This window comes from Talpa occidentalis, unplaced genomic scaffold, assembly GCF_014898055.3.
Source record: "Talpa occidentalis isolate TD23 unplaced genomic scaffold, MPIMG_talOcc4v2.1 talOcc4.9, whole genome shotgun sequence".
Lineage (NCBI taxonomy): Eukaryota > Metazoa > Chordata > Mammalia > Eulipotyphla > Talpidae > Talpa > Talpa occidentalis.
In genome coordinates, this window is record NW_023605305.1 from 5539784 (window position 1) to 5553511 (window position 13728).

The 13728-nt window shown below is 48.9% G+C and overlaps 1 protein-coding gene across 1 annotated transcript in view; it reads right to left on the bottom strand.

The window, feature by feature from the left end:
* MTOR (mechanistic target of rapamycin kinase) overlaps positions 1–13728 on the bottom strand; it is a 111839-nt gene that overhangs the window by 67163 nt on the left and 30948 nt on the right. The window contains exons 20-28 of the mRNA XM_037499205.2: positions 11223–11309; positions 9478–9645; positions 8895–9007; positions 7529–7691; positions 6408–6500; positions 5587–5733; positions 1625–1767; positions 863–1025; positions 581–726 (exon numbers count right to left, since the gene is read on the bottom strand). Coding sequence (XP_037355102.1) covers positions 581–726; positions 863–1025; positions 1625–1767; positions 5587–5733; positions 6408–6500; positions 7529–7691; positions 8895–9007; positions 9478–9645; positions 11223–11309 — 1223 coding nt within the window. The remainder of the gene's footprint in view (positions 1–580; positions 727–862; positions 1026–1624; positions 1768–5586; positions 5734–6407; positions 6501–7528; positions 7692–8894; positions 9008–9477; positions 9646–11222; positions 11310–13728) is intronic.

The window sequence follows — 13728 nt, forward strand, 5'->3', positions numbered from 1 at the left end:
AGAGTTTACATCCTTGATAATCAATAGGGGAAGGGAACAGTTCTCTAGGAACTGGAGTTAACACGTCTGCTACTGGTGTAATTCCGGAACGGCAGAAAATGTATTAACAACCTACTTTTTCCACAGGCAGACAACTCAACACCATCTTATGAGAGGAGAGAACCCTAGCAAATCAGGTAAAGAGCACGGAACCTCAGGCTTTTATCTTCAGGATTCCAGAGGTGGGACACCCAAGCAGAGCACAGAAACACGTGCCCGCAGCGCACTTCTACCCCAGGCACGGAATCTATCTGTCCAAGGTGGCTGTGGTCACAGAAGTGCTTCTAGGCTGATCTCACCGAGACCAGCAAGCCCAGGCTGGAAAACAACAGGAGCCCAGGTGCTCAGGGTTAACAGAAACGGCCGTTACAGTCAAAACACGGGCGCGCCATCTGCAACGACATGGCCTTTGAAGGCGTTTCCAGACCGGATGGCGGATTCCACAGAGAAGTCTCCAAGTGACTCCGTGACCGGCATAGGCAGTGGTAGGAGAGAGATTGCTTTAGATGAAAGTAGCAATTAAAAAGGGCTTATAGCCTACCTGATGAGAGACTCGAGGATGGCAGGGGTGGGGCCTTTCTGGAACTCCAGCTCTTTGTAGTGTAGTGCCTTGGCATATGCTCGGCACTTGGCAGCCCTCTCGCCCAGCAGAACGATGCCGTTGTCGTCTCGCAACGGCAGGGGGCCCTAGGGGAGAGCAGAGCCCGTGACACAAGAGAATGGCAGACGGGGCACAGACAAGAGCTGGCTGCATGGGTGCCTCTCCCCTCCCACCAGCTGGTTCCCTGTCAGGCTCCATCTGGACCGTGGGGAGAAGTCTCACCTTGTCACTGTGTTCCATGAATTCAGCCAAGTTTAGGAGGGTTTGTGTGACTTCGGCGATGTCCTGGGAGGTGAGTGCCAACTCGATGCTCCTGATGAGCTCATCCTGCTGGTCTTCATTCAGCTCAGACCAGCAGGACACGAATGCGGCGTTGAAGAGATCCCTGAAGGCAGAGCAGAATGAGAAAGAGGTTGGGACTGCCTTTCAAGCCTCTGCCTCGTGCCCCAAAGTCACTTCTACTCCTGGCACCGCTGACGTTGGTTACACAGTGCTGTCCGACAGAACTTGCTGGAAATGGTCTGTCTTTCTTGTCACTGAGCACTTGAATTATGATGTGACTGAGAAACTGGGTTTTAAATTTTACTTAATTCTAGCTAACTTAGAATATGGCTAGTGAGTATTATATTTCACAGCTCGGGTACAGACACCGTATACACGGGGAATTGTGTGTGGGTGGGGGAAGAAAGGGGAGCAAAAAAAGGAACATCCCCACGAGAACAGTGCTCGGCAGTTCTTACATAATCTGTTCAGGGGAGGGGATGAATGGAAAGAGGATTTCCAACAGAAGCCGGCATCCACACATCCAGAAAACAACAATCTTCAAGTGGCTGTTGAGATATTTTTCTCCCTACAAGTCAGCCAAATTAAAAATACTAGGCTTTTACTGCTATTGTTAATGGACACTAATGTTTATATATTTTCCACGTGCTGAGCCTCCTCATCCCAGTCTGCACCGGGACAAGGGCGTGCAGGACACCATACCTGGCCATCGGGTTGTAGGCCTGTGCCAGGGCCCAGCATGAGCGCAGGGAGGGTGATGAGGAGTCCTTCAGCAGCTCCAGGCTCAGCCGCCTCAGCCACTCCAGCCAGTCATCTTTGGAAACCCTTCTGGCTGCTCCCCAGGCCTGCAATCCCATAGGCGACAATGGCAAATCATCAGCCTCAAGGACCAAATATAAAGAGTCCTCATCTAATTTATGATTTAATGATTATTCTACTTCTTTGATTCATAAATTACACTTCTCATGATAAAATTCCCCCAGAGCACAAATACAAAAGAATCATATTTAACTAAGTCATAAAGCAAAAGCAGCAACCTCTAAAATATACCTCAACACAGAAAAGGCCTGTTTTTTGATTCATTGTGCTGGACTCTCAGCAAAGCAGAGAGTGCTACAGACCAGAATGGACAGGATCGTCAGAGTGTAAACAAGGCCCAAAGGCCTCCTTCAGTGTTTGAAGGACTGGACAGTAGCGGTGTTAGGACATCAGCTCATCTCACTGCAGAGTCTCACAGGGCGAGGGAAAACGCTCAGGTCGCACCATCAGGAACCCTGTCCCATCAGGTGACAGTGAACCCACAGGATACTGCACGCGGTGGAGTGAGGTCAAAGGGCTAACAGACGCCATTTCCACTTTCTAGTTTCTCCCCTTTAACTTCCCAGAAAACAGCCCTCCAGGAATCAAGAGTTACTACCAGGGGCAGTTTGGGGAGGTGGATGGAGATTCAGGCTCTGGAGATGGGCAGGGTAGTGTGAGGCTAATAGGCAGTTCTGTGGAGCTTGTCAGTTTGAATGCAGATCCCAGTGAATGTAATTTGTTCCCCACTGACCTTGGGCAAGTAGTTATTTAACTATGTCTCAGTTTCCTTCTCTATAAAAGGAATTGAGATTTCAGTATCAACCTGAAAAGACTGTAAACAGTTCCCATCTCACAGGATGGGTGTTAAGGATTAAGTTAACAGGCGCAAGGGGGGTTTAACAGTGATGGTGCAGACTAGCGCTGTGTGGGGGGTCCCCTCACCCTCAGCTCTCTGGGCAGGCTGCTGGTATGCTGCCTCTGAGCCTCAGTCTTCCTTATCTAAGGAAAATGCATCTACCAGGCCTAATTAGAATACACAGGAAACCAATGGTTGCTATTATCATCAAAATGACTTCTCTTGGGATTGGCCTAGCCCTCACTACTAAATCCCTAACTTAAGAAGATTGTTTTAAAGATTTTTCTAGAACAGACACATTGATCCTCTTAAAGTGGGGAGATTACAATAAGCTAGAGCACAAGATCTCAAGTGAAGAGGTCCAGGGAGGGAGACACCAGACACCCCCCCCCACCCCAATGTGTGACAGCAACAGCCACAGTGACTTAATCTATCACCTCCCGGGGTAAATTGGAGATCTGCTGTGGCTTTTGATGAGTTACCAGCGAGTGGCTTTATGTACACTATTATTTTGTGTCAAAATCGTAAGTAGAGATATTATAAGAAACAAACTGAAAAATTACGTGAAGGATTGTCATGGCGAAGGAGAACCCTGAACTAGAAGTAGGAGTGACACTGAACACCAACGACTTGCGGTGACACCTTACTCTGCTGAAGGAAATGGGAACACCAAGTCCTTTTCTATCCACGGAGGTCTGGCTTCCCCCTTAGAGAGGGTCTCTGAGAGATGCAATGTGTCACAGGCCACTTAAAAGTTGGACTCTTCCCCTCTACTGACACGAGGCTGAGCTTGGGGAAGGCAGAGGCCATTCGGCACAGCATCAGAGAGACTGGTCTTTGGAGTCACGTGACCTAGTTGATGTTGGACAAGTTACTTCACCTTTCAGTGCCTCAATGTCCACGTCTACGAAACAGGGACGGTAGTGACAGCACCTAACTCATAGTTACTGTGAAGTCCCAGTGGCTCAATCTGCAGTGTCACTGCAGTCCTGAGACATGGGAAGCCTTCAACAGATGCGTATGTTGTCACTGCTTTCCTTCTCGTCGTTACCATTTGGTAAGTGGCAGTGGCGGCAAAAAGTTCTTCCAAAAATCTTAGCTTAAAGCACAAGGGCACAATCTATTAAACAGGCTAAGTCCATTCCCCCCCCCCCGCCCCCCGCACCATGGTCCTCCCCGCTTCTCATTTATTTGAAACATAACCAGCTCTCAATTCTCTGGGTTCTGCAGTGACTGTCTAAAGAGCAGCCAGTGTCTTCATCACCCATCCCGCTGACTGCCTCGGCTATGACCTGGTGTGTGCTGACAGAATGTCAACTTGCTCACTCTGAAGAGGGGCCCACGCACATTACCATAGCACACTGGAGTGAGTGGCTGAAAGCCTGGAGATACCCTAGAGCTTTACACAAGTGTGCTTTTTTTTTTTTTAACTTTTTCCGTACCGTACTCTCTATTAGCATAACCAACAGAAAGGTGACTGAAGTGGCAAATTTTGTTTTGAAAGCTAAAATAAAAGGCTAAAACTGATAAATACACCAACCCCTAATTATCATCATCTGAATATGTAGAAACATAATTACTTTTCGATGAAAGAATCTGAGATTCAACTGTGGAGGATTTTGCTAAGGGTTTTAAACTCGATCTGTTCTCTGAGGTAAGATAGCCTAGAGACTCCTTTTTCTCTTTGGCAAAGTTTATTTTTCTGAGTTCTGAGTAGAAAGCAAAACTTCCTGGAAGCAACTAGACTATTGGGAATTTCCTAAAATAGAGAGAACGAGGCTCTGAACAGGGTGAACAGCTGCCTGGTTGGAAGGACATTCTGAACCTGCCGGGCTGAGAACATCTGGGAGGAAATGTGCCTCTGGCCTCCTGGCCCAGCCCTTCCCTTGAGTGTGAGGTGTCACAGGGGTGACCTCAGTAACTGCCTGGGAATTCCACGTGATTGATGATTTCTTACTTCCTTCTGAAGTCTCAGGCTGGAAGTTAGAAAATACACAGAGGAAAAGCAGCTTCTCCCCAGACCCAGGCCTATTTTACCACTCCCAAGTGAAATCATTAATGTTTCTTGGCAGTGGTCACTTCCAGCTGTACGTGTGGTAAAGAATGACGTAGCTGTTAGTGACAAGCCTGCTGTTCTGAAGCCGTGACTGAATGCACACGCAGCCACACAGGTCTGTGCTCAAATCTTTATGGGCGTGATCAAAAGAAGACAACAAATGTGCTGGGACCCAGTCCCGCCCAACTCTTTAGCCCTATCGGAGGGGACACAGGAAGGGCAGGTGCCGGGGGTCAGCAGTTAACACAGGAAGTGCGCTGCCTCACAGTCACCAGACACACCTAAGACTAATGCGGGTGTGGGAAACAAGCATCTGGTGAATTTACTTACAAGTCAGGGAAGTAACTATAACCATTCCACTCAGATTCATTAGTGATGCTTCAAAACTGCCTGTCTTCAAGTGGATCGGTGGGTGGGAATCATGACTTGATCAGCACAGAGGACTGAGTACTAACCTGCAAGGATCTGAAACCCTGACACTCAAAGTGGGGTCTGTGGACTGGCAGCACTGGCATTACTGGGGAACTTGTTAGAAATGCACAATGTCAGGCCTGAGCCTGGACTGCCTCACCAGAAAAAGCATCTTAACAATTGGCTGGTAAGCACAACGAGCCTAAAGTTTGAGAAGCACTGCTTCGGAGAGCCTGCATCAGTTTCAGAGGCTTACTCAATTTGTTCTGTTCATGTAAAAATGAGAATGTTATTGGGACCACAGAGTTCTACTGTCGAAGCTCTCAGAAGGACAGACACTTGTTCTCTACTCTCCCTCTATTAATAAAATGTATTCAGACACTAGAGAAAACAAAATGACCTAAGTTCACGGTATCTAGGTTTCAAAAAAAACCATCCCAAGTGGTTGTTTTAAACTAAAAGTATCAAGAACCAAAGTTTTGAGCAAAGGAGAGAGGCAGGGCCCTCCCCTCCAAGCTTCCCAGGAAGCAATGGACCTGCCTTTTGGAGGTTGATGGTGCTGACGTGCAGTTTCTTCATGGGTCCCGTTTCTACTGGTCCACTAGCCAAAGCGTCCCCTTGGCCACTCCTCAGCATCCGATGCTGGTAAATCAAAGGGTCTTCCTCTTCATCAGCAAGGGTGTAGCCCTGAAATCAGAGATTTATAGGAAAAAACCTGCAATTCCACAAGGTGCTCCTAGTTTAGAAAATATCCTTAAACTTCAAGGTATTCACACCTTCTGGAAGAGCCAGGATTTTGACAAGTCAAAAGCATGGCCAAAATGAATCATGGGTGGGCTGTGTTCCCCACTGTGGACCAGTCTTTGCTGGTTACTCTCAATCACTGACACGCCCTGACTTAGCAGTACGTGCGTGCAACTGGCAGATGAAATAACTGAGCGACGACGAAAGTGAGGAAGTATTTCGAGCAAACAGCCACTGTCTATTTTTGTACAGCCGAGATCTAAGAATGGTTTTCATTTTTAAATGCTTGGAAAAAGCCAATCAGAAAGACTAATACTTTGCAACATGTTAAAATTATTACAGAATCATACGTGAGTGTCCATAAAAAACACTTCTCTGGAAGACAGCCAGGCCCATTCATATAGTGATAAATCCGGCAAGTGGCTGCTTCCAGGCTACACTGGCTGAGCAGGGGAGACACACCGCAACCACATAGCTGGCAAAGCAAAAAATTTACTCTCTGTAGAGAAGTTTGCCAAGCTTTAGTTCAGAGCTAAAAAGCTAGACCTACTCCCATAGCCAAGCTGACAAAAACACCAATTTGAAAAGTGGGGACTGTGACAAGAAGTAGAGCTCACCTTGACGATTCTGCAGATGAGGACGTCGTAGCGCTGGTGGTTGATTCGGTGTCGCACCAGGACTTTGTTCACCATGGGAATGAAAATCTGGTACTGTAACGAGGAAGCGGTCAGAACCTGTCACGTAGTGGTGGGGAGTGGGGAACGCACCATCACTGAGATCCAGCTATTTCTTTGGGGCTGGGCTAGCTCTGCAGTATTCGGAAAGACCCTGCCCCTCCACTATAATCCTCATGCTCGTCACCTTCTATGTGGGTCACTACACCCACCTGCTCACAGCCTCTCTGCTTCCATGCCTGGCCCAGTCTATTTTCCACGCAGCATGGGGAGTGGTCATATACAAATGCTAAGTCAGATCATATTATTCCTGTGCTCAAAAGCCAACATACTCTCATCATCCACAACAACGATGAGCAAGTTTTAGTGGGCCTTAGGGTCCACTGGAGGAGTTTCTGGTTCAGAAGGTCTGGGGTGAGGTCTGAGACCGCATGTCTCACAAGTCCCCAGCGATGCAGACACTGCTTATCTAGGGATCACATCTGGAGACCCACTGGCCTGCAGCACCTCATCTCTACCCCGCCCCAGTCTCACCTCATCTCTATGACCTCAGCTTCAAGCACAGCCCCCTGCAGTCACACTGCGTTCCTGCTACCCCTTCCGTCTGCATCCAAAGCTCTTTTTTCAAACAAATGATTACCAATTTACTAAAAACACTGCTTTGAGCCTCTGCCGTGGTGACCACAACCTCAACTCCTAGCACCATACTGCGCATGCAACTCTCTGGGCTTGGATCCTAATCTGATTCGAATCTTTGCCCAAAGACCCACTCATCAGAGAGGTGTTTCCTGTCCCCGTGAAGCATCTCTCTCTGCTCCCACCCACCACTCTTATCAGACTGGACGGGAGCTCTGTGAGAACAAGGACGCCATTCTGCTCATTATATTAGTCCCATATCACTCAACCCCCATAGATGGCTCATAAAGTATTTACTGAATAAATGAAGGGAAAAAGCAAGAAATGCCTAATTCTCCGACAGTGGATAAGACCAGCAGACTGATGGGTAAGTCCCAAAGTCTTCCCAGAAGCAGGGAAGCACACACTTGCTTAGCACACGGCCTCACCTTCTTCCCCAGCTGAAAGACGAGTGAAGACAACGTGTCCATGGCTGTGATCCGCAGCTCTGGGCTCTGGTCCAGTGTCCTCACAATGGGGTGAATGATCCGGGAGGCGTAGTCAGTGAAGTCCAGGGATTCGGTCAGGCGGTCCACCGTCTCTAGTGCTGCCCTGTGACCATGGACAACTTACAGCATTGCTACCACAGCCCAAAGGGGCGCAGGGGCTTAAGGTGACCTAGCAACCCCTACCACAGGGGAAGGAAGGGCCCGAGGGAATTTGGGTGACACGGATCCAACATGTATTCCCGTGAGATGAGACAGTGAACATTTCTACAAATCTGGGTTATTTCTGGACTAAAATAATGGGAGTTGAGGAGCCTCCCGGGTGGCGCAAGGGGTTAAGACGCAACCTATGAAGCTATCCGCTGTCTCTGCAGCACAAGTTCGATCCCCCGGCCAGCCAGGGAGCAACCCACATGGTGCAGCAGACCTCTCCTGACTCACCTGCTGCTCCCCTCACCAGGTCAATCTGCCTGTTCTGTTCCCCACTCCGTCTCTGGTGAATCCTCTCACCCCCCACACCTCTGGCCTATACCCCAGCTCTTGTATGCATAAATAAATCAATCTTAAAAAAAATGAGTTGTAATAACAAACAAAAAATAGAAAGCTGTTTGGGAACTTAAAAAAGGGACATTTGGGGGCCTCCCCGGTGGCGCAGCGGTTGAGCGCTGGGTTGCGAAGCTGCCCGCGGCCTCTGCAGTGCCGGTTCGATCCCCGGCTGCTCCCCGACCACCAGAGGAGGGTCCCACATGGCGCGCAGACCTCTCCTGCCGCCCGCTGCTCCCCTCAGCAGTATACTTCGGTCCTTCTGCCTGCTCTGCTCCCCGCTCTGGCTCTGGTGAATTCTCTCACCCTCCCGCGCTTCTGACTGTACCCAGTGCATGTATAAACAAAACAAACAAACAAATAAATAAATAAAAAAAAAATGCCTCTATAAAAAAAAAAAAAAAAAAAAAAAAAAGGGACATTTTTGGGCCTCCCAGGTGGCACAGCGGGTTGAGCACAGCGCTGTGAAACTGCCCACAGCTTCTGCAGCACAGGTTCAATTCCCGGCTGGCCAGGGAGATTCCCACATGGTGTGGCAAATCTCTCCTGTCGTGCCCGCTTCTCCCCTCAGCAGTGTATTTTGGTCGCCTGGCTGTTCTGCTCCCTGCTCTGTCTCTGGTGAATCCTTTTACCCTCCCACGCCTCTGGCCTGTACCCCAGGTCTTGTATAAAAAAAATAAATAAATCTTAAAAAAGGGGACATTTTCAATAAAACATCAAGAGCCATCAAGCCTGGTATTGCCAGTCCCAGAGGATAGGGGCTTACTTTCGAGACGGCAGTGGGACTTCAGGGGCGTCAAACAGCTTCACGATAGGAGGCAGCAACAGATGCAGGTAGTCGTCCAGGTTGGCCCCGAACAGCTGGATCGCAGCCAGCAACTGCGGAAGGGGGCGAAGCCGAGGAGACACAACATGGTCAGAGGTCAAGTTCCTGAACATGTAGGGGGCAGCGGTATGACAGCTGGAAATTCTGCTGGGCTCTGAAAAGCCTTTATGAAGTGGCTTGAGAAACCTTCTTTGGTAACACATTTTCCCACCTCATTTTATTTTTCTTACATATTGCGTTGCTGTCTCTGAGTTTATTTCAACTAATAAGTAATCAGTTGCTAGGTAGTAGAGAAAAATCACTCTGGGGTAAAACATTTACCAAGAATAAAGATGCGAAACATAAGGACAATGAGAGGGTGGCACCCGTGTGAGAACTACAAGCTGCCCCCACCAAGTATCAGTTCCCCAGATTCAGTCTTGTGGGTCGAACGTCACCCTGTCACTCAGAACTAGGTCTGGGCTCTTGGCGGACACTGAGGGACTCTGTGGGGTGCCTCTCTGGGCTGCCTCGAGCTGCTCACCTTGATGGAGACGATTCGGCCGGGACTGTTGTCATGCATGAAGACGCGCAGCATGTGTGGGATTAGCTGGGGCAGGTAGAGCTTAAATTCACCCCCGAGGGCTACCACAATTTGCTCAATGAGAAGAATGATTGTGCTCTGGATTGAGGAGTTCATGACCCAGAATTCCTAGAGAGAAAAGAGTTAGAGGAGTAAAGCCAGGTATGGCTCTTCTGAAATACGAATGAAGGAACTGAGCTGACCAAAAAGCAGAACTGTAGAGAGCGTGGCAGGTCCCAAGATGGGCGCCTCCCCATCCTCCTTCCCCTGGCCCTGCTGGCACCCTACTCAGTCACAGGGCCCTTGCCCAGAGGACACCAGGCCACTTTACTCACTGTGCCCTGCTCCATGCTCTTGTGTGGAATCTTCTTGCTCAGCTTCTATTTTAGACCTGACATAAGCGTCACTTCCCTAAGAAGGCTTTCCTGCATCCTCCCCTTCTCTACTGTGGGCACCTCTGTCCTCTTCACACAAAGCCCCCCACCCTCACTAGATCACCGCTGGCTGCTCATGGGGACCACAAGGAGGTCAGCGGGATCCTTGTTCACAAGGACTGTTAACTCCTGGGCCCTGGGGGCCAATTAAAGTGCTCAGACCAACAGGCAAAGGGGGAACCTGCTGCCTCTTCTCAAATCTGAGGAAATGCAGGCTCTATTCTGTAGGTGGAGGCTCCCCACCTCAAATCCCTGTTTTGGTCATAAGTCTTCTTGGGGACCTAGTCGAAGATTGAGCTTCCTGTCAAGAGCACACTGCTTCACTTTGCCCCTCCCCTCATACGCCCAGCAGGCTCCATTAGCTTCTGGCTGACTCTTCTTGTATGGAGGCCTCTGTGGGAGGAGCTAGGGAATAGAGCAGCTTTGAATTATTTATACAGATAGAGGTTTTTTCAGTTCTGAGATCGAGTTGCTGGGAAGTTCCATTTTTGAAGCCAGCCACTTTGATTTTAGTCCTGCTGCTTCCTCCAAGCCAACTACAAAGGCTTGGTGAAAAGAATAGGAATCACTGGAAGAACTGCCTTCCAATTCTGTGAGGACACAGCCTTCTCTGCAAAGCAACCTTCCCAGCAGAGAAGTTATAATGCAACAGGAAGGTACATTGCACAGGATAAGTAGCAAGAAGGACCAGGCTGCACCCCCACTCCCCAAACGAAAAACTGACAGTCATCAATGTGTAGTCCTCTGGCACCTACTTAAAGCATGTTATCAAATCTGGAACAGGAGACATTTCTCATCTGCTCCTGCAGCCAGAGAAGCATTTGTGCTTTTGGAGGAAGCTGGTAAAGCGTCACCTTCTTCCCCCAAGCCTGACCAGGTGTCCATCGTATCTAATAATCCAGGCAAACCCAATGCCCAATCCTCTCAAAGGCCAGGATGTTATGGGCCATATGGAAGAGGGCTTTTGTGGGGACAGTTCCAGCACTGTTGTGACATTAACGTGAAACTGCTCTGTGTGCAAGGTGAAGAACTCAGGAGTCTATTTCCGGCAGAACAATTACTTCAGGAATCCTCCTCAGAGTTCATGCCTTGAACTCCTGTACCTGGGAGTCTGCGGAATCAGCCCCTGCTCCAATGGGAAACCTTGTTCTACTTTTCATACTTGAGTTGCAAGAGCTCTACAGTGACCCATGAAAAATATGTCGGTGGGATCCAGAGCAGCTCCCCAAGCAGAACACTGATGACCAGGCCAGAGCACTGGCTTCTACTCACTCTCATGAGGGTGACTATTTCATCCATATAAGGTCTGATGTGGCTCTTCACAAAGGACACCAGCATTCCCAGCTGCTGGAAAAGAAACTGCAGAGAAGATGTCAGCAAGTTGGCACCAGGAAGGACCGAGAGCCCCCAGGCTCATGCTAAGCCTATTCCAACAGAGACAACTTTGGAACTGGCTGCCCAGCCACCCCATCTGCTGAGAAGATGCATAAAGGAATCAGATTTAAACCTTTGGTGGGGCTTTGGGGCCAGACTGGCTGTTTTGAGCCATTCTGCCACCTATGAACTTTGTGACCTTCATTTAACTGCTCTGAGCCCATTCTCTTGAGTGGGAAAATGGAGATACTTGACTCAGACTTTTTTTTTTTTTAAAGATTTTATTTATTTATCATACAAGAATTGGGGTGTAGGCCAGAGATGGGGGGGTTAGAGGATTCCCAGAGACAGAGTGGGGAACAGAACAGGCGGATCTACTGAAATACACTGCTAAGGGGAACAACAGGTGAGACAGAGGTCTGCTGCATCATGTGGGTCAGCTCCCTGGCTGGGGGATCAAATTCAGGCCACAGTGGCTGGCGACAGCTTGATAGCACTGAGACTTTAACCCCTATGCCACCAGGGAGGCCCTGACAGGCTTCCTGGAAGAGTTTAATGGGTAATAACTGGAAAGCACTGAGACAGGGACATGTCAAGCGCTCAGTGAACACCAGCCATCAAGGGTTTCTGGAGACATTAACGACTTGAAAGTGGATGTAAACACTTTAATCAACAGCAAATGTACCTTTTGTTTATTCAGACCTAATTCACTACCACTTACATTCTAAAACAAATACAGCTAGCTTGGATGGATATTGTAGCTCATTTATAGTAATTAACCCAATTAATTAGGTCTTAATTAGTTAACTGTGTCTCTAAGAAATTATGAATCATACTGACAAGCAAACTGGAAGAGGGATGGCATAAGGGGATTTATTTAAGTTGGTTGCTTGCAGGGTAAACCTGGCCAGCCGGCTTTTCTTGGTAATGCATGTGTCTGAATGACGCACGAGGCCAGGCAGCCATCAGAGAGCTGCCCCCAATGCACATGCTGCCTATCACCCATGCCCCTGGATAAAGGGCCCGGCTGTCTCCCCACTGCCCCTCCAGGCTCCCTTGAGTAACGGATCTGGTTCATTTAGGTCATTTGGGGCCACTTGGGTTTTTTTTCCTTTTTCTGTCATTCTGCCCCTGAGCCTGCAATGATCACTCTGATTTTTAAATTCACCAATAAAGAACGGGCCTGTGAAATCCGAGGCGCCCACCCTCAACTCCTATAAAAGCAGGCCCCTAGGCCTGTGCTTCCTCTAGCTCTCCTCCCTCAGCCCTGCTCCACCCCAACACACACATACATGCTCTGTGCGCCCCTCTTTCTCCCACAACCTCACCGTGTGGCCCCAGGTGTGTTATGTAATTTCCAGGTCTTGTAAGTAATAAACCTCTTTTTTTCCCAGAGTTGCCTAATGGTTTTGCTGAGGGGCACTGTAGGGTAAGGTAAAAAGCATCAGGCTTTTCTGCTCTCCTGCCATGGATGACGGAACCCTGTAGTCCTGAATGCATGCCTGATGGCGGGCACCTGGAATAGGGTGTGGGCATATGTAGATGGGATTCACCTGGGCTAAGACTGGGCTTTTAAGGGCGGTGTCACGGGGATGCCAGCAGAAGCAGAAGAACCACGAGAACAAGGCCACCAGAGAACGCCAGAGAGCCCAGATAGAGTGAGGACTTGCTGGGGGCTGGGAGGCCTGCCTGCCTCCTGGCCCCTCCGGCACCCCTGCCTGCTGTGTACCTGGTAAATCCCAATAAAAGCCTGCAAAAGCCACTAAGGCCTCCAGGACTCTCTCACTCCTCCTTTACCCGGTCTGCTGGATCAGAAAACCTGCTCCATGCCCTGTCCTGTCCTTACAGGCATCCATCCTTCACAATCACACAAGAAGCCCAAGGAAGCACTGGATCAGCCACAACATTGTGACTGATAGGCTGAAAATGGCACAAAACAAACTGGGAAGCGATGTCACCCACGGAAAGATTAAGGAGGGCCTGGGTAAGGAAAACTCTAACTACAGTCCAGGTTAAAGGGGGTCTTCCAGTTGTGGTTTTTATTTTGTTATAGTCTTCAGGTAATGGTATGTGTCAACATTAAGTAGCAAATCATAGTGTAGAGCCCCCTTTCCAGAAGTTCTTTATGGCTCTCCCTGCCATTATACCCCTCCATTCACAAGGATAATTTAGCAAGGGCATATAGATTTTCACTCTTCTGCACATTTTGAAACTTGTGTAAGCTGGGGATACTTTTTTTTAATTTTTAAAAAAGATTTATTTATTTATTTGTTTGTTTGATTTATACAAGCACTGGGTACAGTCAGAAGTGCCGGAGGGTGAGAGAATTCACCAGAGCCAGAGCAGGAAGCAGAGCAGGCAGAAGGACTGAGGTACACTGCTGAGGGGAGCAGCGGGCGGCAGG